This window comes from Schistosoma haematobium, chromosome 2, assembly GCF_000699445.3.
Source record: "Schistosoma haematobium chromosome 2, whole genome shotgun sequence".
NCBI classification, from domain to species: domain Eukaryota; kingdom Metazoa; phylum Platyhelminthes; class Trematoda; order Strigeidida; family Schistosomatidae; genus Schistosoma; species Schistosoma haematobium.
Genome location: NC_067197.1, coordinates 14,095,869 through 14,123,384, shown reverse-complemented (window position 1 = coordinate 14,123,384; position 27,516 = coordinate 14,095,869). Strand labels below are relative to the sequence as shown.

The window sequence follows — 27,516 nt, the reverse complement described above, 5'->3', positions numbered from 1 at the left end:
TGCGTTATGGTCACTTCGCCAAGCGTTCAAATCTTTTGACGAGGAAACGTCTCGAATTTTATATCCCACCTATGTAAGACCACATTTAGAGTACTGTATCCAAGCAGCTAGTGCGTGTCTGGTAAAGGATACTAACTCCCTTGAGCGTGTCCAGCGTGTGGGAACGAAATTAGTGAAGGGTCTTTCTAGACTCCCTTACGATGAGCGTTTAAAACGCCCAAATCTTTTCCCCTTGTCGTATCGTAGGACACGAGGTGACCTTATACTGGCATTTCGTATCTTTAATTATGATTTGGGTGTTAATATGTCTTATCTTTTTGCTCCCTCCAGCACTAATAATCTCCGCGGTCATAGCAAGAAGGTTCATAAACCGAGATCTAATAAACTTAAAGTGGGGTCCCGTTTTTCTCATCGAGTAGTCAATCATTGGAACGCCTTACCCGAACAAGTAGTATCAGCCCCATCAGTGAATAATTTCAAGGAGAAGCTGGACCTTCACTGGAAAGCAGTGCGTCAGGATTAATACAGGTTCATCAACCTACTATCCTTATTACTGAAGACTGAAGACTAGTTTACACTGGAACGTCGAGAGGATATTGAAAGCTGAACAGTGACCCTAAAGTCAGGTTGTAGCCGTTTTTTTGACCTTGTCTAACACCGTATAGTATTTGGGTGTTTATTACGAAAATAGTGTGAGAAATAACCAAAAACGCGAAAAAATTAAAATTGAGCGTATTTTTGGTCTTATTATTTTTTTAAAAACATGTAATACCTTACTTATTTATACTTGCTCGGTAAATTGCCTTTCAGTAAAAGTCTAGACATGAACAAGTACAAATCCAACCAACCCTTCGATTCAATGGTTAGCACCGGTTCTTGTTGACCAAATGGCCAGTTTTATGCAATAAATATATAGGTTGACTATATTTAGGTGGATTCTTCGGATGTGTATCGTTTTGTTGTGGATTGTTCAAATATAATAATCCTCAAAACTCTATTGCTCTGGTTAACACTTAGTTAAGAACCGGAGTACCTACTAAAATAGCTTTATCCGAGCTTTGAGAACTGCTGGCCGGGTTATATCGGATGTTATCACCACCCAGTATGTCACAGGTAATGCTAATCTATTATTGGTAGTTCAGAGTAATTGTGTATTGAATGAGGCGGTTGTTGTGTCACGAGTCTTATAACAATACAAATTCTAATGAGCCATTCACTAACGTAATAGGACGCTGGTTTCTTGAAAAATAAGTGCTTATATTTACGATATACAAGTAATTTTCAAAACATGGTTATCGTGGCAAATTCGCAATAACCGTTATGCTGACTGCTATGAAAAATAACTTCGGGTTGAAAAAGTCTTGCCGGCAATCTGTTCGAGTAGCATGACTCACTACATTACTTTTCGAACTGGTAAATCTCTAACCATCTATTGACCTAATCCCTTTCACCCTTTAGTAAATTTCGAAGTCGTGCTGATACATGATGTCAATCAAACTGTAAGCCTTTCACTCATCCTGCTTACGGTGTAATTAGAAGTCTGAAGAACAAATCGGGATTCTATGGGATAAGTGCATCTTAAAGTGGGAGCCTGCTTCTAACAGTTATAATTTAGTCGTAATTTGTGACACCACTTTATTGGTATAAATGTCATATCTTATATCAGTAACGGAGTTTTCGATCCTTCATTTCAGCCGTCTAGTTATATCAACGGTGTCTAGTATGGCAAAAATTAATGCTAAACTAACCTATGAATCGCCACGCTTCGTACGTTAAAGTGCAATACAAACCTCCGATGTTGATGATTATCCCATAATATTTATTTGGTTACACTCTGCTAATATGCGTTTTCTTATCATTATCTGTCGCTAAGTGCTTCTTCGTTGTGATTCCACATTAAGTCATAAGGGAGTCTGGTCGAAGGACTAGTTACAATGATTACTTCCCTGTGGGACTAGGTCGCACTAGCTCCAATTTAAGCAGTGACAAAAAACTCGAGTTCGCAAATCTGTAACGTCTCGACCTTCTCATAGATTTTTACTGATTGCCCTTGATCACTTATCATGAGAAGTAATATTCGCTCATTTTAATAGTTTAATTAAACATGTGGTTGACGATATAGACCGGTGGTACTGACAACTGTTTACTAGTCAATTAGTAATAACAGTAATGGCTTGTAGCAGATGTTTCAACAATTGTAGGTTGATGGTTTTAAACGCACACAAAAATACTATACTCGAGAGTCACAATCAAGACACTTTCTGCAAATATTTACTAAGGACACTCAGTAATTCGCCGGTCATCCGATGTGCAGACCGCAAGAAGTACGTTTATTTACCTGTCGCAATCTCTCCACCTTCAATGCTAATTAGATACTGTACCACAGAAATCTGTCTTGTCAATTGTATTTATACGAAGGAAAAGTAAGTTTGGTCCCAACTTTGAAATTCCAGACGTATTAACGCAGTAGCACTACTCTCGTCCTTTTTTACTGTTTCGTTTTAGAACGTTTTAAAACTTAATTCTCTATCAAAAATGACTTATCATGAAATGTACAGAAGCACTACACTGGGGACTACCCTTCGTGAAGCCCTAGATGAAATGCTAGCACATAATCTACTACAGCCTGGAATGGACCACAAGGTAACTTAGTCCATATGACACTATGGTTAAATGTAACCTTCTTAGGTTATGCAGAAGTTCGACCAATGTATAAGTAATGCTTTGGCAAAACGTGTTAAAAACCGTCTTTCGCTTCGTGGTCACCTGAACACTTACAGGAACTGTGACAATGTATGGACGTTAGTGATGAATGATGTGGAAATAAAAGATTCCTCTGCTATTATGACAGTTGATAAGGTAAGCCTAGATTGTAAGACTTAATTATGTTCTTGAGGGTAAGCGTATGCAATATTCTTAAAGTACTCGACACTCATCAATATAAGGTTTCGGTTTAATATTCTACGACCATTAAGTAACTCCAGCGACCGAGCCAGAGCTGATTAGCTTCTCTATTGACTATATTAAATGGTTTCTTACGACTAGCCATCATGTTTTTTTTTAAATTTCTAATGAATGCGCTGGAAATGACACTGTTTTCAAATAATATAAGGGATGGTTTAAAATATTTTTCTCTCAGCTATACTACGATAATACGTTAATATGATAATCAAACTATTAACGTTATATCAAATCCAGGATTCACGACCCAGAATAGAGAACCATATTAACAATAGATAATGCTTTGTTCGTCACAATTGCAAGCAGTGGCACTCAGTGAGTCCGGAGTAGAATTCAATTGTCAGTAGGCTAGTTGCCTGTTTGTCTATGCTCAACGACCAATTATATTTCACTTCCACTACCACATATCGTATAATTTTCCGCGAATCGATCACCGTCTTTGACAACTTGCAGTACATAAACGAGTTTTATTTGGCAAACATGGTGGAAAAAATAATCTTTCGACCACCGTAATACACTGATAACTACGACGTTTATCCTTCCCCTTCAGTCTGAAGTGTTGCTTCGTAATACCTATTATGACCAAAGGGCGTAGAGGAGCCCAGATTGCCGACTACCTCGCTTGTCTTGGGAGTTTCACCAGTTTTCTATAGGTGGCTGACAATTAGAAATGCATCCCCTTTGGTGCATACGTATACATCACTTTCTTTTAAGTCTAAAAGCCTTCCTGTATTCTTTATCTACTCATATCAAACGATGGGGCGGTAGCTAGCACGTGCGAACCCACACCTCATATTCACTTCGGTTTGGCACCCGGTTAGTATCATTGGCCCTCAAAAAATGCAGTTTAGAGCTGAGTAGCGCATAAATCTGTCCTTAGTAGATAAGTTACATCATCATTAAACCGTCCAATATATATTTAGTCTTCGTTAGTGATTTCATTATATGGCGCTTATTCCCTGTTTTCCTTTCGGTGTGAATGTTCTTGTTAGGTTTAAAGATCCTAATTACTGACTAATGTAGTTCGCTATTCGGTCAGAGCCTAGATGATTTATTGCGTCAGTTTAATTTACTTAACTGCTAATAATTGCAAAATCATGTGTTCAGCTATGTTAGGAGTAAAAGTATTTACATAAGACACCCTTATCAACTGTCTGGACTGTTATCTCCTTTTAAATTAGAACCACGACAGTACAAACAGACAGTGAAACAATATGACTTGGAATCTCACGTTAAATTTATAGTGCTTCGTCGATGATATGAGTATACATTAAGAACATAAATCCAGTGTTTTCTATGTGATTAAATTGACTCAAATACAGTTTCTATCTTACATTACCAAGTGGTCCAAGAACGTGGAGAATTACTTTGGACTACGTATTGTATTGTGCATTATGTAGTCCTCCGTCCATTGAACAGACTTGTGTACTTCAATAAATCAATACATTGAGGAATAGCTTTCCAACAGTTAAAGGACATTCTTTTATCCTAATAGAGGTTACCTTAGACTGGGTCATTGACATTTAGCATGTGCTGTGTTTGTATGTTTAATAGCAGAGAATTTTATTAGTATCCAGCAAGAAAGCAACGTTTCGCTAACAAACCTGTATCAATAACTAATCATTAATACTTTTTGTCGACTTTCAGATAAAAATAGTTGCTTGTGAAGGCAAGAATGCAAAACCAACTTCCTCAAAAATATCCGTATCCTCAGTCAGTGATCGTTCAAGGTTAGGTGCTGGTATAGGCGGCGAGGATAACGAACAACGCGAAGCTTTTGATTCTGGAGATGAGATGGAATAATGAATGACGGCTACTAGAGTGTAATTTATTAGGTGTGATATGAGAAATAACTTGTACAAATCATTCTAAGAATACATTTTTTTATCTAAGAAATTATTTCTGACAAACGTTCATAAAAAGAAATTTTGAAAACGTGATAATCTGTAGAAGTTTCTTCATTTTCTAATTAAATAATATAGATATGATTAAATATCACAAAATTTGTTAAGAATTAAACCTGATATGTAGTGGAAGCTGCTGAACCGCCATGACCTGTCCAGTCGACATGAATAAATGTGCCTGGATTATCAGCTTTTTCAAACTGATGGGCTCCAAAATAGTCACGTTGAGCCTAAAAGTGAGAATGAGGATTATTTAATTCATGAAGCTTGTTTCAAAGAACTCCGCCTGTAGCTTTTCTAAAGTTACTGCCGGCCCCAAGCCCGGGTAAAGGAGGAGGGTTGGGTGTGGGGTCGGTAACCCCATCCCGTAAAAAAAATCTTTTAAAAAAAACGCTAACCAGATTAAACAAATTCAACCATTTAAAATATGCCCTAGGAGTTGAAGGAAGAACTATGACGCCTCATGATGAAAGCCGAGATTCTTCGGAAGTCACGAGGCCGGTGCCCCTTCTAACAACCAGAGCAACAATTTTCCTAGGTACATGGAACGCCCAGACAATGTTGGAGATCGGGAGGACCAGTCAAATAGCAACGGAAATGAGGAGATACAACTTGGTAGTACTCGGAATCAGCGAAACCCATTGGACCCAAGCTGGACAGAAAAGGCTAGATACGGGAGAGATGCTGCTGTACTCTGGCCAAGAAGAGGAAACTGCTCCACACACTTAGGGAGTTGCTTAGATGCTATCTAAAGAAGCACGTAATGCACTTATAGGATGGGAATCTCACGGACCCAGTATCATCAAAAGATCCTTCAAAACAAAGAAAAAGGGAATTACGACGAACGTTATCCAATGTTATGCACCCACCAATGATAGCAACGACGGCAATAAAGATCAGTTCTATGAGAGGCTGCAATCAATCAAAGCGAAGTGCCAAAGAAAGGATCTCACCATCCTGATGGGAGAATAAAACGCCGAGGTGGGGATATACAACACCGGATATGAAGATATAATGGGACGACATGGACTGGAAGAGAGAAACGAGGATGGGTAGAGATTTGTAAACCTATGTGCATTCAACAAATTAGTTATAGGCGGCACAATATTCCCACACAAAGTTACATGGGTCTCATCGGATCACACCACTGAGAACCAGATAGATCATATTTGAATCAGTAAAAAATTCAGGACAATGGAAGACGTGAAAACAAAGAGAGGAGCTGACATATCACCACCTAGTTGTGATCAAGATGAAACTGAAGCTAAAGAAGGATTCGACAGCTGGACAAACAGCACTACAAAGGTTCAATACAGCCTTCCTTCGACATGCTGACAAACTCAACCCGCTCAAGATAGCTCTCAACAACAGATTCCAAGACTTACAAGATCATCTAAAGAACAAAAAGTTACTATGGAGGACAAATGGAAATGGATCAAAAAAGCATTAACTTCAACGTGTCGGGAGGTGCTGGAATGCAAGAGGCATCATCATAAGGAATGGATCTCTATCGAAACCCTAGACAAGATTCAAGAAAGGAAGATCAAGAAGACAGCAATTAACAACAGCCAAACGAGAACAGAGAAAGTCAAGGAACAAGCTGAATACACAGAAACAAACAAGCAAGTGGAGAAGAGCATTAGAGACAAAAAGTGGAAATACGTGGAAGACGTAGCAGCGACAGTGGAAAAAGCTGCATGAGAAGGAAATATGAGACAGCTATAGGACACAACGAAGAAACTAACAGGGAAATACCGTAAACCAGAGAGACCGGTCAAGGACAGAGAAGGCAAGACAATCACCCAGATTCGAGGACAGAAAGACAGATGGGTAGAATACTTTGAGGAACTCTTGAATAGTTTAGACCCATCGGACATCGAAGCAGCACACACAGACTTTCCTATAGATGTCACTCCATCAACGATCGAATAAACCAGCATGGCTGGTCACCAGATAAATCAAGAATGGGAAAGCAGCACGACCTGACAATATAGAAACAACTGCAAACATGCTCCACGTTCTATTCAGGAACATTTGAGAGGAAGAACAAGTGCCACAGATAGACTGGAAAGACGGACATCTCATCAACATACCAAAGAAAGGAGATCTGAGCAAATGTGAAAACTGTAAAGAGATCACACTACTGTCGGTACCAGCAAAAGTTTTCAACAGAGTGCCGCTGAACCGGATGAAAGATTCTGTAGACGTCCAGCATCGATATCAATAGGTTGGATTCCGCAAGTATCGATCGTGCACAGATGAAATCTCGATACTACGGATCATGATTGAACAACCAATTGAATGGAATTCGTCACCATACATCAAGTTCCTTGAATATAAGAAAGCATTTGACAGTGTGGATAGGAGAACGTTATGAAACCTTCTCCGACACTATGGCATATCTCGTCAACATCATCCGGAATTCATACAACGGACTACACTGCACTACATATTGGTCACATGCCATCAGTAATAGCTTACTGTGAGAGAGAACAAACCAGCTGAGGAAATTAGGAAAAGACATTGGAAGTGGTTGGGATACACATTGCGGAAATCATTGAACTACATCACGAGGCAAACACTAACTTGGAATCCTGAAGGAAAACGGAAAAGAGAAAGGTTAAGTAACATAATGTCTTAGGAATTGGAAACAGACACGAAAAGGATGAATAGCAACCGGAAAGGGTTGTCCATGAAAGAGTGGAATGGAGAATACTGGTGAACGGCCTATGCTCCTCCATGAGGCGTAATAAGCGTAAGTAAGTTGTTACAGAGGGTAAATTCATATTTGATGGACGATATAAAAAAAGTCAAACAGGATTCGAATCTTACTTGTATTAAATTAGAAGGTAAATGTGGACATTTTATTCCATCATAAAATGATAATGCAGAGCTGAATACAGGTGTAGGAATCGCGTTTAAAGCTCCATGAGAAACCACTCTACGCCATCCATCCTAAAAACCAAATCACAATAACAATATGAATAATAATTGCTAGAAGTGTGAATCAAGCAGATCAGAATAGCACGAGACATCACTGATCTGTTCTGCGTACTAACAAAACTGCAGCAAGTTCAAGCACAAAGCTTATTTATTTCGTTGAGATGATCATGGTCCAACAATAAACCTGTCTGAATCTGTGCGTCCAGAAAAATAAGGATGAATAGGAGAATTGCATAAACCTATGAAAATTGTAAGTTGGATTTCCTAATTGATAGAATAACTGGATATCGTCTTACGTTATCTCATAAGTCGAGAAACAAGAGCAAGGTTGTTATCACAATGTTACGATGATCAGTACCATCTTAATACACTATTTAGTTTGAAATCCTTATTGAGTTTTGGTTTGTCAACGGAATCACTGTTACACTCTCTCTTTCAAAAAAGCAGTAATTATTCACAATTTCGTCTATTATTTTTGGTACGTTTAAAAGGTTAAATAAGTTAAAGATGACACAAATGGACTGTATCATGATTCATTGCAAAAAGTAACTCGATCACGTATTTGTAGCTTAATTAAAATTACTTTAAGATGGAGTAGTTTAATAGTTCACCAAGTGAATTAACAACGACACAAAAAAGTTACATAACACTTAATATTCTGTAATTAAAATAAAAAATTATCACAATCGTTAACCAACCAATAAGTAGAGAATTATTTATTCGCACAACTTACTTCACATTGATCAATAACTTTTTTAAAGAATGGATCTAGAAGTAAATTACTCAGATTTGGATTTTTATCATAAGCTTCTTTTATATTTCCAAGGAATTTGCTAAACAGAAGTGAGAATGAAAATAATGATAACATACATAGACAACAAAAATATGTAACAGAGAACGCTATGGTTCACACTTCTGTATAACCTTATCAAAGGAATTGAAGTAAATCTCTGTGGATACAATGTAACGCAATAAACAAGCATAAATTAGTGTGCTTGACTACAATAGTCCAGGTTAAACTTGACTCATCCTGTCAAACTGGATCGAGGTAGACAGACGACGATTCGATATTGTGAAGTAGTCGATAAACAAATGGGTAGTTTGAATATTTCGGAATAAAACACGCTACAGGTATGTCAAAATAATGGCTACTGACCTGAACGATATGCAGCAGAAGTTTATACGTGAAGTATGTAAGCTGGTACATATCAGCGCTACTATACACAATACAGTATACCTGCCGTTTTCATACATAATTTTTTATATAAAAAATTTGAAATAAGTCAAAACTATTCTCATTATGCAACATCCTTTCTTAATAAAGGCGAAAAATCAAAGAGCGCTCTTATGAAGGTACTTCGTAACGATAAGACTGAAGGGAAGCAAACATTTTAACGCAGCAGAGAGCAACAATATTTACAAGAAAAGTACTAAAACCAAATAAACATGAAGTAGGGAATTATGTTTTCTGTCTCAGTTCTCAGAAAAACGACTGTTTAGAGAGTAGTCTTAACTATCGATTGGTCTTCAGTGGATGCTCTAACTTGTAATTGCTGATGGTGGTGTAATTATCAAGTGACGCGGAGTCATAACTAAGCTGAATGACCCAGGACCTCGGTGGAGTTTACTTAATATTTAGAGGGTGAAATAACAAACTAGAATTGTTGAGTTAGTTTTACGATATGCGGACCTGCGTCAACAAAGCTCATATGTGACCATGAAAGAATTAATACACATTCAGAGATTCAAAACAAGTTTTACTATTAAAGTATTCATGCTATGACCGACTTTCTGTAATGACCGGATCGTTTACCCACCAGTTAAACGGTCAAAGGTAACTGGTTCTGTAGTTCATCGATAACACTTGACTCATAAGCCGTGTTCAGACTAAGATTTGTGATAGCGCATGAATTTATTGGTAGCTGTAGACTAGGGGAGATTTTTTCAAGTAACTTAACCAATAACTATTGCAGGTGTTATTATCAAGGTTTGACTTGATAGTTTCAAGTTTTATTCTCTGAAGAAGTGGCTTGGACTGAGTGACGAAAGGTCAGTAGATTTAAAGATTTAATTTTTCTACTCATTGGGATGTTACAAATATATTATTTTTACTAACTAACCCCTAGTTTGTTCCACTTTGTTTGACCATTAAACCCTCATTTTTCCTTTATCTTATCCCTTCCAGTGGATTTGTCTTAATTTAATCTAATTATTATGTGTAGGGTCCACAACGAAGATACCTTGAATTCTTTCATCTGGTCAGCGTATATGCCTTCATATTATATATATATATATATATAAAGCTGATAACACCAACCTGCGTATGATGCACCCACCACGCCACATAAGAGCTATCGCACCAAGATCCAGTTTCCAACCAAAGGCTTGATATGCCTGTTGCAACAGCATAAATCCTTGGGCATAAGAAACTATTTTTGATGCATACAGTGCCTATAATTTAAACAACGATAACAAGTAAGGTGCCAGTGAAAAAAAACGGGCAGTATCTTTGATTTACAGGAATTTAAATGTGTGACAAATGTTTCTATATTCTAGTTATACGATAAACTGAAGTTTCGAATTTACAGTTCTCATATACCTTGACGAAATACTATAGCCATCCTACTTCACTATAACTGTAGAAACAATTTTGAAATGTCCATACTTATTGATGTTTAACCTGACAGTGAAAGAAGCCCTCAAATAACTACCGAACAAAAGAGAGGCATCATTTATCCTGAGTTTAAAAAAGCCCCTTGTACAAAGCACAGAATCAAAGTTTAAGAAATTCCACTTGAACGGTTGTAACCATATGGATATTCAACCAATGAAAACAAAGCAGCAACTTACATTAAGAAAATATTGGTTTGTAAATTCATTTTATCTAGTTTAATAAGCGCAACTTAAACATAATTCTAGCTCCCAAAGTTTAGTGCATACATATGTTTACTTAATAATTGAGCTGTGCACTATTTCTATGTATTTTAATGATTTAATACTAATTAATGGTAATTGGATATATTCATACTTTAAATTGCCTGGCGAAAATTATTGATTGTTTGTTCGATCGCAAAGACTGGATTATTTTTTCATGTCATGTGGTTATCAAATAAATAACACAATAAAAAGCAAATGCAAAAAGAAATAGCTCATCGATAAAAACAACAGCTCATCAAGCCTATTATAAGTGGACAAAAAATTGATATTGGCTCGATCCAAAAATGAAGGTGAAGGCTACAAAGAAAGTTATGATATGCACTAAAATTCAGTTAGTAACAACATGGAACTTCGTACGTACGTACATCAGCTTAGTTTACCTACTTGAGGATTAAAGTCACTAGCCACTATTAATACATCAGAGCACCTAGCTTTCCGGAGGTCGGGAAGCTTTCTGTAAAACTCATCCTTTACATCGTCTGAAATGCAGTCAGTGGGAGAGTAGGCAGAGATGACGAAGAGGCAACGACAAGTGTCCCTATTTTTCCGAGTCTTTACTGTTTCGTTTAGTCGGATAGCGAACAAACGACTGTCTACTGGGATCCACTCTAAGAGAGCTAGTTCTGCCCTAGGACTCAATGCTATACCTACGCCAGAGAGGCCACGGAAAGCAGCATCAGGGCTTCCAGATACACGAAGCGTAAATCGAGTTGGTTCGTTACTTTGACATGGTGATGTCAAATGAATGACGCTACCTGGATCCTGTATGTGCGTTTCGGAGACGCAGCACACATCGATGGCGCGAGATTCTAAAGTACCAGCTAGGGAGGCCTGTTGTCCTATTTGGCACAGTGTTCGGATGTTGAAAGCTCCTACGTGTAGTTTAGAGCGTGGTTTCAGTAGACCAGGAATAACGTCCCGCGTACTCGAATCGTTTGCCATAGCGGTGCGAGGTGATAAAGGGACGTGAGAAGGGTTAGTCGTGGAGATAAGAGATTTATTTGGAGATGTAGGAAGGATTTGAATGTGATCAACTTGGTCTCGTGTGTTGTTACGGGTGTGAGGGCTGATGTCACTTCCTGGCTGCCCACACTGTGGAAGGATATTTCTTGAGGAACCTGAAAAGGAAGTTGGATCAATGTTGGCCTTAAGGACCTGGGAGCGTGACTGCAGAGTCCAAGGGACAACTGTTTGAAGCCGGTCGCGCACGGCTTTTTTGTGGGAGGTTTTTAATATGTTAGCTCCGTTCTTCAAAGGGCCTTACCGCCGGAGACGGAAATCCGTGAGGTAAGGTGAGGTGTGACATTTTTAGGGTCGACCTTTTCTAACCCCTTTTTTCCTTGTGAGAAGGCAGCATCGTTGCAGATGCTGGTTGTCCGAGGGAAACATCTTACTGCTGTCACACCTCTCTACGGTCAGCAGTACGACTTCGCCCTCAGACCTTGAGTTGCTGCTCTTAGTCTTACCGTTCTCCAATCGACCTGCCTGGTATGGTAGAACCTACAGGAACATATGTTCCAGTCAATATAGGTCGGCTGGGTCATCACGATATGCAAGTCCGACCACCACGTCAAGGTAGCAGCTACAGTGGGGTTGCACCAAAAAAGTTTTTTAAAAAAGTCTGATTTCGCTAATTGCTGTATTTTATTTGCACTGATTAACAGTTACCTTTGAATAAATTGAACTGGGTAGCACTAAATACTGATTAGTTAATAGCTTAGTATATAGTCACAATTTAAGATTAAACGGCTGTAACTAATTTATTGGGTTATGTATGACGATTTCTTTCTAACACTCATGAACTACTATTTAGGCAATCAGAATCATTTCACAATGTAAATGAAATCTCAAAACCCCATCTTCCAAAATTAGATAAGTAGGGTATGGATCTTACATGGAAGTACTTTTATCATTTTATGTCATTAAGACACTATGCAGAAAGAACTGAAGTTACAGGACCTTTGCCCTACTTTTTTATTTTGCTTTATCACGCGCTGACATCGCGGGTTAAGCTGATGGGTATATTCATAAAACGGATTGAAGCAATTATAAGCTTTTGATCAGATTTCGACAGTGATATATGTATCTACATTTATTTATTTATTTTAACACATAGATATTGGTACAAGGAGGCACCAAATACATATACGCCACACAGATCACACTTGATATGTGTGAGGGCTGTGATAATACCCGGGTCCCCGAACCGAGGCAGGTGGTTTTCTTAGAGGGCCACACCCCGAGCCTCTGACCTAGAGGTCTGATCCACAAGGCAGTGGAGCATCGTGAGGAGATGCAGTCCCATGGTAGCCGGTGACCAACAATTGGTTCATACACCATTTGTTCCCGCAGGATACTGGAGCCCATGTGCACCATTGGTTTGGAATCCGGTTAAAGCGCCGGACATTCGCTTTTCGTCCTCTCAATTTCGTAAACAACACCCCGCCACGAGAAGGCAGTGAGTAGAACTTTCCTGGCAGAGGCTATATACGCGTGGCCATATGAGAGCATTTGGAGGAGAGAGGACTCTCCCCGCTCTCGGCCGTACCAGAGTATTTGGGGGCATGTATTTACATAGCATTTGACCATTCTATATAATAATTGGTGCCTGTAGGATGGTTGATTTTTCATCACAGGAATAAGTATACATGAAAGCAGAGATTTCAGTCATGTCAAAAATGTTTGAACTACCAAAAGGATGTCGTTCATATGTAACACAAATTTGTAAGGCTTTTTCGGGAGCGTAGAAGTATGTTAACACAAAGATAATTATTAGATATGGTAATTAGCAGGAAACGACCAACCGAAATGAATAAGCGAACATGAATAATTATTACTATTCTTCGTGAAGGTTATAAAAGTTAAGGCATTTTATCGATTTACAGGCAATCTAGAAAAAGTATCGGAACATGGCGAGTGACTAAGCACATGATAAGAAACAATGTTTTTCATTATCCTACAGCTGAAATGTTTATCATTGCTTTTAAATGATGAATCCAGTAATCTGATAACTTTCTACATTGAATATTCACATAAGCATCAATCGCACTTAGTTATTTGTCTTTTTAGGACCCAAATAACGGTGTTATTTTGGATAAGCAAGATGCATTTAAACTACATCTGGATACTAACTATTTGGTTAACCGCTCTTCATGAATCCGCAATAACCAACCCATCTTATTAAGTAAACGTTTATGCAATCGACTTTGAGTTATATTATGTGAAGGTTAATGATATTATGAGTGTCCAAACCGAGGTGTTTACATCGTAGTTCGAACTTGCGACCAATATGCTGAAAGCTAAGCGTGCTTATCATATAGTTAGTCATCACTTCTTGGTTATATGCCATTACTAACCATCTGTCTTCACCAGTACTTACATCTGTATGATTTCACTAAATTTATTATATGCCCCACAGCCAACAATTATCTTTACATGATGCCAACTCAAAACAGTTGTAATTTTGGAGGTAAACATTCCAGAAGGAAAAATAACCATATTATTGCATGGTACAAAATATTTTCCTCAAAGTAAAGCGATACATAATATGAATGAACTTACTTTCCAAATGTCATCAATAAGCTTCTTTGCAATTTCCGGGCTAGAACAACAAAATGGTTTGTCAGGTGTTGTATTTAACACACGACATGCTTCCGAACGAAGTGTTCTCATTGATGATAATTGACGGGAAAATACAGCCTCAGCTTTTTAAAAAAACGTCAGGATCAATAAATTTGAATAGTTATAGCGGTTGGTGATTCATCAAAAATGATACAATTACAAATGTAAAGATCTTATCCACTAGATTGCTTTATTTAAAAGTCCTAAACAACTATTTTTTGTTTTCAGTCCTAGGGAACACAAATCTTACTTTGAACGCAATTCGCTATCTTAAATAGACTAGTAGTAGCTCCATGAAATAGTTAACACAGTAATTTACAATATCTATATATTTGATGGACATATAGTCTATATGAACTGATAAAAATATTTCTGAGTAGTACGGATAGGTAGACAATTATCCATAATGGTCCGCTAAATTTTCTCATAATCAGACCACTAGTTGTTTGTTAGCTATGAGGGGAGACATAGACCTTGAAATGAAAAATTATCTCAGTACGCTGAAATTGTATGGTTCTAAAAGAGCGGTTGCATATTCAAATTTACTAGCCCAATATGGACTGAATGAACTAAAATTTTCCTGCTTAGTCAAATTCATGGTCGAATCGACTTTTTCTGACTGCATTAAAATAGTTGCTTTTTATAATAGTACTATGGTTTTCGTAGAATATAATTTGATGTTGGAGAGTTTTGATTCTTATTCAATCTCCATGAGGAACAGTGTATGTAGTGAATATCAGTAGTATAATACTAACCAAATATAAAGTATGTTATGTACTACCAAAATAAAAGATCATCATATAAACAGACGGTAATATTTGAGTATGAGTCAATCTAGACTAAATACGTTACACACACGCAATATAAGAATAGGGATATTTCGGTGTTACTCTTCATAAATTGTCACTCTAACCTTTTATACAAACTATGACAAAAAGATTATGATGATGAAAAATGTTTGACAAAACACGTGAGCTAAACTAATTTTAGTTTTATGTAAATGTTTATAAGTGGCTTTAATCTGTATGAAAAATATAATGAACGCTTATTAAAAGAATTATTATTATTATTGAGTGTCATCCGATTTTTCAAGTAAGGCACTTTACAACAATGAATCTAGGAGTCATAATGGATAATAAACAGATTAAATGATTATCGTCAACATTTAAGTCGAAGCCTATAGTCTCCAAGTCAACTGATATTATATTTTTTTTATCATAGTTATGGTTGAATAAGTAATGAAAGTGAATAGGTACTCGGTAATATATTTATTGGACCTAGGACGAATGTTCATTAGCTTAAGTTGCCACAGTTTTCATCAGCGCAGAAAGAAGATAGAAACCAAAGGGAAATCAAATTATTAGTAATATTAATGGTAGCAGGTATGAACACATGAATGAATGTAAAAGAAGAAATAACAAAATTCAAGATATAAAAAAGAATGAATATATATGTGGTGCTTTGACTGATTATGAACTATATTACTTAAAGTCTCTGATTAATTACCACGATTATCTAGTGAACGCCACTCTGGGAAATATGTATCTGTTGTTAACAAATTTCAGTCAAAGAGTTCATAATTCCGTTGAATGTTTTATTTTGATTTACTTCCAGCTGTAACTTTTTTCTAATCTACTTCTGTGTTAAGTCATTATTGCATATTGAAAGTAGGGTATAGGTAAAGGCATCTATAGTTTGAAAGATATGCAGTTCAGTTTAATCGTAACTTTACTGTAAATTAAATAAAACTAAAAACTATGAATATGAATAAATGGTAAAGCACATAAGATAGTTGAGAGGAAAAAAAAAAATTTTATCTTTAAAAAAAGGAGATATTTAAAGTTTATTAATTATGGTAGAATATATGAAGTATAATAGATACTAAAATTATAAATAGGTGATATAGAATAAATTCTACACCCAATTGGACGTAAATACTATTTAGCCCTGAGTAGTAAGAAATATAACATAGTACTATGGATAGGTAAGGCGTTTGACAATTAAAATAGATCACCTATTAATTAAGTCTATTTCGAAAAAAATTATTTAGGTTTTTAATGTACTTTATAATTTTCAAAAAAATTTAATTACTATCTTTACTGGACAGAGAACGCCTTAATTAAATATTATCACATGAGAAATCCTCATCATATTCGAAAACAGATAAATGAACAAAGTATAGTATGGGGATTTGTGGAGATTGCATTATTTTAATAGTTGATATCACGAGTCAATCTAAAACCACCAATGGAAACCTAGAAGCATTGGACGGCCGTTTCGTTCTGGTATGGGACTCCTCAGCAGTGCGTATCCACGATCCCTCACGCGAAACAGTCATCCACTTCGGACAATGGATGAAGGGTTGTGCAAGACCCTGGATCTGTTGAAGTTAGACATTAACATCGATGAATGCCGGCCTAGTGGTCTAGATTTTGAGCTTTCGCGCGCAAGATCGGAGGGCCTGAGTTCAAGTCCCAGCTGAAGCACCATGGATGCGCACTGCTGAGGAGTCCCATAGTAGGACTAAACGGCCAACCAGTGCCTCCAGGTTTTCAATGGCGGTCTAGCTTAGATCGAATCCTGAATTCGACTGTTAAAGAAGTCTTTTCAATAAATTCTCTTCAAGTTCTACAATTATGTATCCGAATTAAAAATCCAGAAGGTCGTCGGGTTTTGCTTACGAATTAGTAAATAGAGGTGGGTGATGAATAATTTCCTCCAAGGGTTTTCAAGCATTGTACTAATAATGACAACAATAGTGGTGATATCAATAATAATAATGATCATGATAAGGTTTGATTAAGTTAAGCTATAAAAATGCAAAGAGGAAGGCTGTATCGACATTGATCGTGTTGCGTCACCATATTATCAAATTACCATCAACCAATTACGTCAGAAGTTGGCCAAGTTAAAGAAGAAACGGTTGAATATGTTTTGTTCTGAACACAGAGCTCCGGTTTTTTCATCCGAAAAGCTATTGCTTAAGCCATCTGAAGAATTCTAAGTCTGACGGATTTAGGCAGATTGCTGTTAACACGATATATTGCTGAACATGATTGCTTCATGTTGGCCATATGGCCCGTTTGTACTAAGTGGGCGAAAATCGAGTTGTAAATAGTCTTAACTATACCTTTGCTTAAATTGTTAATATGCTGTGCCAATGGACCATTTTCCAGCCTAGTGAGAAAAATGTCATCCTATATAGGATCTAGTGGTGAACCTATCGCGATACCATCCATTTGTCTAAATATTTCACCAGTGTACTTTAAGCGTACAGTCATAGAGCATTTTAGTAATAATTCCTTAACGATGTCCACAGGGATTGTAGTCTTTACTACTTGTCCCATAAGTTGTTCACAGGTATATTCGACAGTCTCCCTGAAAGGGACATTTACAAGCAAAGATGTTACGTCTAAGGACATTATCGTTTGTCCTTCAGTGTTTGTTTTTAATCTTATCCACAAACTGGAATACATCCTTAACACTGTGCTTGTGGAGTGGTTTCAAAATGGTTACCATCCCATGTCTATCTCACACAGACCTATATTATGTTGATATATGTAATTGAGTAGTAAAAACATCATAATTGGTTTGAAATCCCTAAAACTACATAGTCTGTATAGTGCAGTGGGATAAATTATCCTGAGAAAAACAAGCATTCATTGGTCATTAAATAATTATTAGGCCAGTAGACATTTATCAAGTTTGTAAACACAATCTAGTTCACATACTAGTTTCTAAACTAAACATATCTGCTTCGGGTGTAACAATAATAGTACAGAGATGAATTCAGAACCGCAAATGAATGGTTCATATTTTAGTAGTTAGAGTATTTAGCATTTGATGTTGATGTGCTCTTGAACAATTCTGATGGATATTTTACATGACGCAAACAAATGAAGAATTACCACTAATCGTATTGGTGCGCTAGTGATCTGACTTGCACAACACAGTCACCCTTGCTATACTATACGAATATGTCTTCAATATAACTTCCAACCAAACCCTTTCATGTTGTAAGCAGCTGACGAGGACCTACGAAATAAAAATGAATACATGCTATTCTGCTAGAATCTTTGTTCTTGCTTTTTTCAAAATGATAAAGGGAACTATATGTATGAAACAGTCACTTATGTTTTATTAAATGAAATTTTCATCAAATTTGCTATGTCATTGGAACTTCAGTAATATAAATATGCACTTTACGAGAAAGAAGTACCACTGGTTACCTGATATTTGTGTTGTTTTTCAATACCAGCATGCTTTCATGGCTTACATCAACATTACAATCACATAGGCTAGTATCAGTCGATTACTGTGCATGATCAGGACTATATTCGTGAGTCCAATAAACAAAACGTGTTTCGTAATAATGCTAAAACATACCTCGTATAAAAACTCATACGACTAAAATCTTTATCATAATATATGGTCTCAAAGAGAATCTAATATTTCATAGCTATGAAAAAATATATATGACATATACGTGATTAGACACAATCCAAATCAGTGCAACAAATGTATTACTATAAAGAAACACAGTTTACTCGTGAAAAATAAACCCAACTAAATAAATAATATGGATTGAATTAGGAGTCAGTATACAAATTAAATAACTTACCGATCAGCGTCACAGGAACACCATGATCAAGTCCACAAATTGCAGTCCATTTACCAGTACCCTTCTGAAGATGAAAAATAAAGGAAACGAAACTTTTATAGCTTCCAAAGCTTACAGTTTACCTGAACCAATATACGCTTGAACCAGGTTGAATATTTCTCGTTATTTAGGAAGGACTCGGTATTCTAAGATAATATATGGTAGAAGTTCAAAAATCTAACTTCACTTGCTAGTACAATGTCATTGTGACTGAAGAAATACACACCACCGTGACTTTAGTATTCATATCAGTAGTAATATGTTTTGATTTTATTTGAACATATAAATATTGGTACAAGAGGGCACCAAATATATATGCGCCACACAAAACAATGAGAATTCGAGGAGAGAAAAAAAGAAGGTAAGGAGCATAAAAAAGAACAATAACGAACAGATTAGTGTAAGGTAGTGTAATAGTAATAAAAATAATAATAGTAATAGTGGGGGAAACGGAAAGGTACAATCGGAATAAATCTCTCAATTAAGGAAGAAACAACCACGTTTTATGAAGAAAGTAAAATAAGGTTACAACAGGATCGCCATAGACTTCTATTCTGAGCCATATCTGATAACGTTTCTAGCCAATGTGTTGCACCATCTCTAGGACCCCAGCCAGAGAGTCGTGAAGGACCAACACAAGCCAGCCCTTTGCAGCTTTCTTTCATGCCACAACACTATGTCATACACTGAAAACCTCTCCGCTTTTTCCAACCAGTCCCAGAGTCGGCAAATAATGCACGACGTAGAATTCTCTGGGACGACATTCGTAGAACATATCCAAGCCACCGAAGTCGGTGTTTCAAGATGGTGACACCAATTGGATTATCATCTCGGTGTCCGAACACACGATGCCGAACCTCTGCATTACTAACATGGTGTTGACACTGGATGTCAGCAATCCTTCGGAGACAACGATGGTCAAACACAGAGAATCGTTTAACGTCCTCAACTCGGAGAGGCCAGGTTTCACAAACATAGAGCAAAACTGCTTTCACCGACGCGTTGTAGACCCAACCTTTTACAGCCAGACTAACATCACGAAGGCGCAAAAGGTGGCCCAGATTGACATAAGCCGCTTTGGCTTTCACTATTCGTGCATTGATCTCATCACTCACACCCCCACCAGCACTTATGCAGCTACCTAGATACACGAACTTCTCGACTACTTCTATCTGCTCACCATTCAGGGTGAGTACAGGATTAGAATCCATCCAGTCTTGAAGTACTTTGCATTTTGAAGGTGCAAAGCACATTATTTATTTATTATTTATTCAAACACATAAGCATTGGTACAAGGAGGCACCGAATAGATATGAGCCACATAAATCATCCGATTTGTGTGAGGAGTGTGATACTTCCCGGGTCCCCAAACCGAAGCAGGTGGTTTTCTTAGAGGGCCACACCCCGAGCCTCTGACCTAGAGGTCTGATCCACAAGGCAGTGGAGCATCGTGAGGAGATGCAGTCCCATGGTAGCCGGTGACCAACAATTGGTTCATACACCATTTGTTCCCGCAGGATACTGGAGCCCATGTGCACCATTGGTTTGGAATCCGGTTAAAGCGCCGGACATTCGCTTTTCGTCCTCTCAATTTCGTAAACAACACCCCGCCACGAGAAGGCAGTGAGTAGGACTTCCCTGGTAGAGGCTGTATACGAGTGGCCGTGTGAGAACATTTCGAGAGGGAGGGCGTGCCCACCCCACTCTCGGCCATACCAGGGCATTTGGGGGCGTAGTATGTAGTGTATGTGAAATATCTTTTATAGATGAAATTCACTAATGTTGTAAAGGTTATTTAGTGTGAACATAGTCCTAAAGTCAATCTGCAATAATAAATTACATTTATGAAAGAAAGTAAACAATCTTGTTTTCATTTTGAAATAATTGGTCATATGATATTGGCTTTATAGGTTATTCACTACTCAACAGGATTAGGATCTCATTATCCTGTTTAAATGACTTTCACTAGACCATGAAATCAGGGAGATTTGGTCGTAGGATGTGTTACGTTATGAAGTTGCAAAGTGAGTAAGGATTCCGAACAATTTTAACAATATCCATAAGAAAATTGTTAAACTGCAAGAAGTCTATTGGAATTTTCTGTTACTTTTTTGTTTATCTTCATCTGATGTGATAACCTTGATGGTTCTTTGGGATAAATCTGGAACCAGAGAAATTTTTGAACCAAATGTATGTGGAAGATCAAAGTTAATACACTGATTTGGATATATCAGTTTACAGTAGATAGTCAAATTTAGAGTCCCACTTAAGTTTATTTCGATTAAACAATCAAATGGCAGCTCATTGTGTTCGTTTTCTTTCTCGTACGTAAATTTGGTATGAACTCAGAATAAACTTATCAATTTAGAAAACGTCCTTATAAATGTCTTTTCAATGATGATAAATATATCATCTACATATGTGAGTAAAATTCATGGTCTAATGGCATTGAGAAATACTATGCCATTTGGCACATTAATATTAAGTGCAAAAAATTTTCGAGTTTCATGTCTATTCCAAAGAGCCATCAAATTATCACATCAGATGGAGATAAACAGAAAGAACGGAAAAATTTAATAAGTTTCCCAATGAATATTATTAGAATTGAGTTAAAATCCTAGTGGGTTTATATTAGGTTACGGATATGGAGGATCTTAATAGTAACTTCATGTAAAAGAGTGAAGGTCTACTTGCCTAAAATTGACATTTATTTCTCAGTTGATGATGAGTTGGATGTACAACTTCTAATAGTATCCAATATTATTAAAATCGAATACCAGAGAATACAATTCTACATGTAAGTGCAGATGTATTCTCTCTTTATATTCAGTTAGATGTTAATTTCCAGTATTCCTACATATATACCTTTTCATTCCGTCTTCTTGAACTATACGTTGAATGTTTAGACTTTTTCACTATCATAACTACTACAGTCATTTCGACTCCTTTGCTGTTCATCGTGTAGATTTTATCTCAGCACTGTTTTACTCTAGTATGCCGACTTTGGATGACATACAATTGCGGTAGGGTGTACGTTGACTACGACTAAATGACTGTAGATTCATGTATAAGGGTGGGACGTACATTTTGACATGAAAATAAGTGATACTAATCGGTTGCTCAGACCGAAACAGATGAATTATGGTTCAATTTGATGATGCATAGAGAAGTGGTATAACAATAAAATTATCACCCAAAAGTATCAAAAAACTTAAGTACAAAAAAAACCCAGAAAGGTCTCTTGTAACGAAAGGAAAGAATGTCATCAGTCACATACTTGTCCCGCAGCATCCAGTATCTGATCAATAAGGTATGAACCGTCAGGATTCCGGTAATTAAATATATGACTAGTTATTTCAATGAGGTAGGATTCCAGAGGACCTTCGTTCCATTCTTTGAAAACCTTTAGCAAAAATTTGAAAATACGAAGAATGTAATCAAGTGTTTGAAGGCTAATAAATATTGATATGCTGTCTTTCGTCTCGCCTGTATCGAGTGTAATGCCATCTATGTTTGGTTTGCTAAGTAAAAGACTTGATTTGTGGTTAGCACAGGGGTAATCTGGTAAAGGTTATAATTTATACTTAATAATAGTATCAGTAGATATAGGGATCAGTTTCCTACATCTATTGACAACCAATTACTTGGAGTCATGACAGGAACATATAAAAGTACTGTTACAATTCATTAGGTAATGATCAAACACGCACTTCCCATCACTGCTAGCATTTTCATCAATCACTCCTGCTGCGGTGTAAATTAAAAGGTAATGATAAATTGGTTGATGAAACTGTTAAAGTTTATCGACTAAGATTGTTGGAACATATTTTACACGCGACCAAAGATCATCTACTCTAGTGAGCAAAGATGTTGGAATAAAAATGAAAAAGGAAAGACGAAGATTCCAGACGATTCAACTATTAAACTGAGATATGTTAGGAAGTGTAGACCTCCTGGATAGATAAACTCAATCTACAGTTGGGAACTCTGATAATGCCAGGATTCGGTCGTAGTGTTCCAGATGCATACATCTTTACTTTTCACAACTAATAGTAACCTTATTTCAGCATTTTACTATTCATCATAAATTCTTATCCCCAAGCTTACATGAAACATGGTGATTTGGAATAATGAGGATCCGTGTACAATATACAAGAATTAATACTAATAGTAAGGCGAGGAAAAGATAAGGATAAGAAGTGTGAAAGTTGGAAGGGGTATTTAATAATTAATAACCCAAACGAAAGACAATATACTTAAGTACTTAGAACAAGAAACAATAAGACACTTACTTGTGCTATTCCATCATTTTGAAAATGGCCCAAATACCGTAACAAATGGTATGCTTCTGCTATCAACTGCATGTCAGCATATTCAATCCCATTATGGACCATTTTTACATAATGTCCAGAACCAGCAGGTCCTGTCTAAAAAATAAGATGAACGAAACTCACCATAAAGGTAGACTAACGTCTGATCTCAGGGTATTAAGTAGAAATAGAAAATAATATACGGTAATCTACATCCAAAAAGTAAAGTAGAAATCAATTTCAAGAGTCTAGGATAATAGACTGGTGAATAAACTACTTGGTCACATAATTCCATTTCTATTATTATCATTACTATTAAACGAAACTAACAAAATATTACTTGTTTTTAGACGACATTCAATAGAACAGAATACAAAACAAATGACAATGGAAAGAAAAACGAATCATCAAATTTAGTCTATAGTCTAATTATAAACACACTATTATAAAGCGCAGAATACTACATTTAAACGAACCTACCCAGTCACAGCAAGGTTCGCCAGACTTGGCTTTAGCTGCGATTGCCTGAAATATTGGTTTGATGTGAGGCCTGAAAAATTATGATGCACAGGTAAAAACACCATGACGAAAACGTACAAAAGAGACAGAAACGACATGATACTTGCAACACCGAAACATAGTAAAAAATTTTCTTATGGGAAAAATCGAATATATTTCTGTATAAGCCAATATTAAAGCAGAAAGCCCTTATAACTAGTACTAATATTCTTTAATGCTGTTCAGTGGATTTAGTTTGTGCAACCTTCGACTACGTGTCGTATAGTGAGAGTAATATGAAACTACACTTCTCGAATGTTAAGTGGAACAAGTTCGCAAAAAGTAGTCTGTATAGAAGTGGATCTTATTCCATTGATAGATAATTCGCTTGACCATCTCTTGACTGTCGCGAAGTAAAATGAGTTGACCTCGTGTGTGTAAAAAAATTACAATTTTAAATTTTTCAATCATGATTTTTAAGCCGTTTAAATTTTTCTTAAAGAAACAATTAGTGCTTTGAAAGTATCCATGTCCGGACGACAACGAAGCCTAACCATAGAAAGCCTCAACTAAGCCTTAAACACAAAGATATATAATAATGTCTTTGGTATAACTAGCATAGACTGCTGCATCCACTAGGCTTCGATTCATTGGAGTGAGCGACCTAGAAAATTAATATTGTCCAAACCTTTACAGCATCTAACCACATTTATTTTTGTCAATACTTTTTACATAAGCATTTTAATTTATCAGATAAAAAACCTACTATTCTAGCTAGAGGCCTTATCTGTTATCTCAGTTTGGGTTCGAGTCAACAGGCCGATCTCGTAAGTAATCACTCAATCACATTGTATCCTTGCATGTAACCAACTTCTTAGCAATTTATTGATTCGTTTTGGCATTTCAAAAAGGTCTCACTTAAACTCCATGACAGTCAATAACACATACTTATCTCAATACGAAATATTTCATAGGGATCCTCATTGGATTATTCCGGGGTCTGCAAGTTTCCGAGAAATTATTTTGCCACCTGATGATGCAAAAAAGTAGCTTACTTAGTGATGTCGATCCCCAAACAAATAGGCTCAAATATCTGTAATATATCATAATAGATCAATTATTTATTAGGTCGCGCAAAATTAGATTCCTCTTGATAATAAGATTAGTTACAAAACGTCCGTAGAATCTGTGTCAATTTTACCAATTAGGTACTTTTTCAAGTACTATTACTTGTATGCCCAAACCAAACTAGGTGATAATTGGTTGCAAGCCAAGTAATTTAACCACTGGACAGCGAATGGTGCATATGCGGGCGGATCACATCCTTATTTGCCTGATATATGTAGATATATAAACCAAGTGAATATATTTCTAGGAATTTAGAAAACAAGTTTAGGCGGTTGGGGAATCATAACGGTATTCAGGCACTAATACGATTGCCTAAGCGTTCTCAGATCCACAGTAACTACAAGATTTATCAGTAGCCAGCAAGTTGTACGAACTGAAAGACTAATAATAGGGAACAGAAAGACACCGATTGATAATGACATGGAAGCAACTTACCAAGCTTCAGGGTTACCGCCAGGCATAAGACTTGGTCCATGTCTAGCACCCTCTTCTCCACCACTTACACCCGTGCCGACATAAAGGATCCCCTGCTTAGCTAACTCAGAACAACGTCTGTCAGTATCCATATACTCAGAATTCCCTCCATCGATTATGATGTCACCTTTCTCAAGTAAAGGTACCTAAGACAGAACAACAAATACACAATAAAATACATCGCAAAATTTTCGGATGTAAAATGGTACTTTGAATTGCTAAGAAAAATTTTATCACGCCAAATGTCTCATAAAAAACGCTGGACATCAGGAAATCTTTCTCATTATTAATCGACTAGCTCTTACTATGAATATACACATACTGATTTAAAATATGGGTTTTATCTTAGTTTGTTTCGTCCCACATCGTTAAATACTAGTATATATTCAACGGAGGTAAATCCCCACTACAAGCACTAACACGAACTTTGTTTTGTACGAACAGAGTGAAGCTGCCAGTCCAATAAGTAGAAAATTGGGACTTCGAACAAGCTTATATCGGTTTAGGTTGTCATGTTTGGAATCAGAAAAGATAATCAAAGTAAAAACCAAGGGACTAAGATAATAGCTCCAGTAATTTAAAACTAGGAGAAAACGCCCAAGGACACTTAAAAGTAAGAAGATAATATCATATTAATGACTAGAAACAATATGTAGTATGGCTGTCTCGAATATAGACTGTAACCTGTCTTCCAACATCTAGGAACTGACTAGAACCAGTCACTTGAGAAGCAGAAAAACCAATGGTTCACTTTAAGCAGGAGGAAACAGAAGTCAATCTTTATATTTAGTGTAAAACGTGCACAATCCAACATCTCCAAAAGTCAGTTACAATGATAACGAACGACTAGATGCCGCACAACACTCGTGACAGTAGAACACAGATCGAAAAGAATATATTGACCAGACTAGGTACATAAGGCCATGCAAAATGGAATAAAAACAGGAAGCTTGTGCTAGACCTTGGACAAATATGAACTTACTAGTTTCGAAATAAAGTCATCAACTGCTTGACCAGCTTTAACCAGAAGCATGGCTTTCCTCGGACGCTTTAAACTTTGCACAAACTCTTCTAATGACATTGTTCCAATGATATTTGTTCCCTTAGCTTCATTTTCAATAAATTCTTTAACTTTGGAAACAGTTCGATTATAGACTGAGATCTAAGGGGTAAACTGTGGGTAGAGGAATCTATATTTACCGTAAATCCATGGTCGTTCATGTTAAGGACCAGATTCTGACCCATTACTGCCAGACCAATCATGCCAATATCAGCCCGAGCCATCGTCAAAAGGATTAGGCTGAGAACTAAGTAGCCCGCTAACACAAATTCGACCGAGAAGAGTGAACGTTTTAACAAAATTGATGAGCTAAAACAATATGATGAGCAACGCACAACTAAATAATTCCTTAAAATAATGAAAGTCAAGATAATTGCAAACATTAAAAAACTCTTTTCAGATGAGAGTCCAGTATTAGTTGTGATTTATTAGGAAGAATAACAAGGCACTTCCATGTCTCATAATCTCAACCAATACCGCACAAGCTGAAGAATAAATTCTCCCCAATAGAAATAGCAGCTCCCAGCATTTGTTTCAAGTATTTTAGCTCTCTTCTCTGGGCTCGGTATACAAATATGACTTCTTAAGCCCATATATTTGATACGACGGATTTTTCTAAGTATTTTTGAGTAACCACTGGGAGCAATGTCATATTGTTGAGAAATAAAAGGAAATGAAATGGAAGTTATTATCAGGAATGATATATATGATGAATAATGAGCGTAAAACTACCATGCTGCATATCTGTTTAGCAGGAAAAGCATCTCAACAACTCGGTGCCACTCAGTAACGGCTGTTACCAGCCCTATGGTCTTGATATGTTTGTCGTTGAAAAGTAAAACTGTTTACTGCAATGGTAGATAGTTGCTGAACTGGTCATCTTTACAAGTCATGTGTCGCTGTAATTTACTGGCTATTTAGTGGGGCTGCAATTGTTACATTTAAGTGCTCTTATATACTGTACAACAAATCAAATTTCAATTACTGCCTGCAGTAACTTGTTATGTAATGAACAGGAAC

General features: G+C 36.8%; 2 protein-coding genes across 4 annotated transcripts; one reads left to right on the top strand and one right to left on the bottom strand.

Moving 5' to 3' along the window:
* Nucleotides 1-244: 244 nt before the first annotated feature.
* On the top strand, nucleotides 245-4,857 carry GTF2A2_1 (Gtf2a2p; the record flags this gene model as incomplete). 2 transcript variants are annotated; one of them, XM_051214389.1, is made up of 5 exons in its annotated part: nucleotides 245-2,324; nucleotides 2,373-2,423; nucleotides 2,506-2,643; nucleotides 2,689-2,859; nucleotides 4,609-4,764. In XM_051214389.1, the coding sequence occupies exons 1-5, from the start codon at nucleotides 2,307-2,309 to the stop codon at nucleotides 4,762-4,764; spliced, it is 534 nt and encodes a 177-aa protein (XP_051067556.1). In that variant the 5' UTR covers nucleotides 245-2,306. The 2 variants fall into 2 exon arrangements, with proteins under 2 accessions (XP_051067556.1, XP_051067555.1); XM_051214390.1 differs by lacking the exon at nucleotides 2,373-2,423 and having other exon boundaries at nucleotides 245-690; nucleotides 4,609-4,857.
* On the bottom strand, nucleotides 4,825-26,879 carry MS3_00010760 (uncharacterized protein; the record flags this gene model as incomplete). Of its 2 annotated transcripts, XM_051219157.1 has the most annotated exons (12): nucleotides 4,825-5,095; nucleotides 7,698-7,820; nucleotides 8,542-8,641; nucleotides 10,126-10,259; nucleotides 14,307-14,449; nucleotides 18,988-19,051; nucleotides 22,304-22,429; nucleotides 23,319-23,453; nucleotides 23,817-23,886; nucleotides 25,398-25,582; nucleotides 26,419-26,598; nucleotides 26,637-26,879. In XM_051219157.1, 12 exons carry the CDS (start codon nucleotides 26,877-26,879, stop codon nucleotides 4,976-4,978), a joined length of 1,623 nt encoding a protein of 540 aa, XP_051067553.1. In that variant the 3' UTR covers nucleotides 4,825-4,975. The 2 variants fall into 2 exon arrangements, with proteins under 2 accessions (XP_051067553.1, XP_051067554.1); XM_051219156.1 differs by lacking the exon at nucleotides 10,126-10,259.
* Nucleotides 26,880-27,516: the final 637 nt, after the last annotated feature.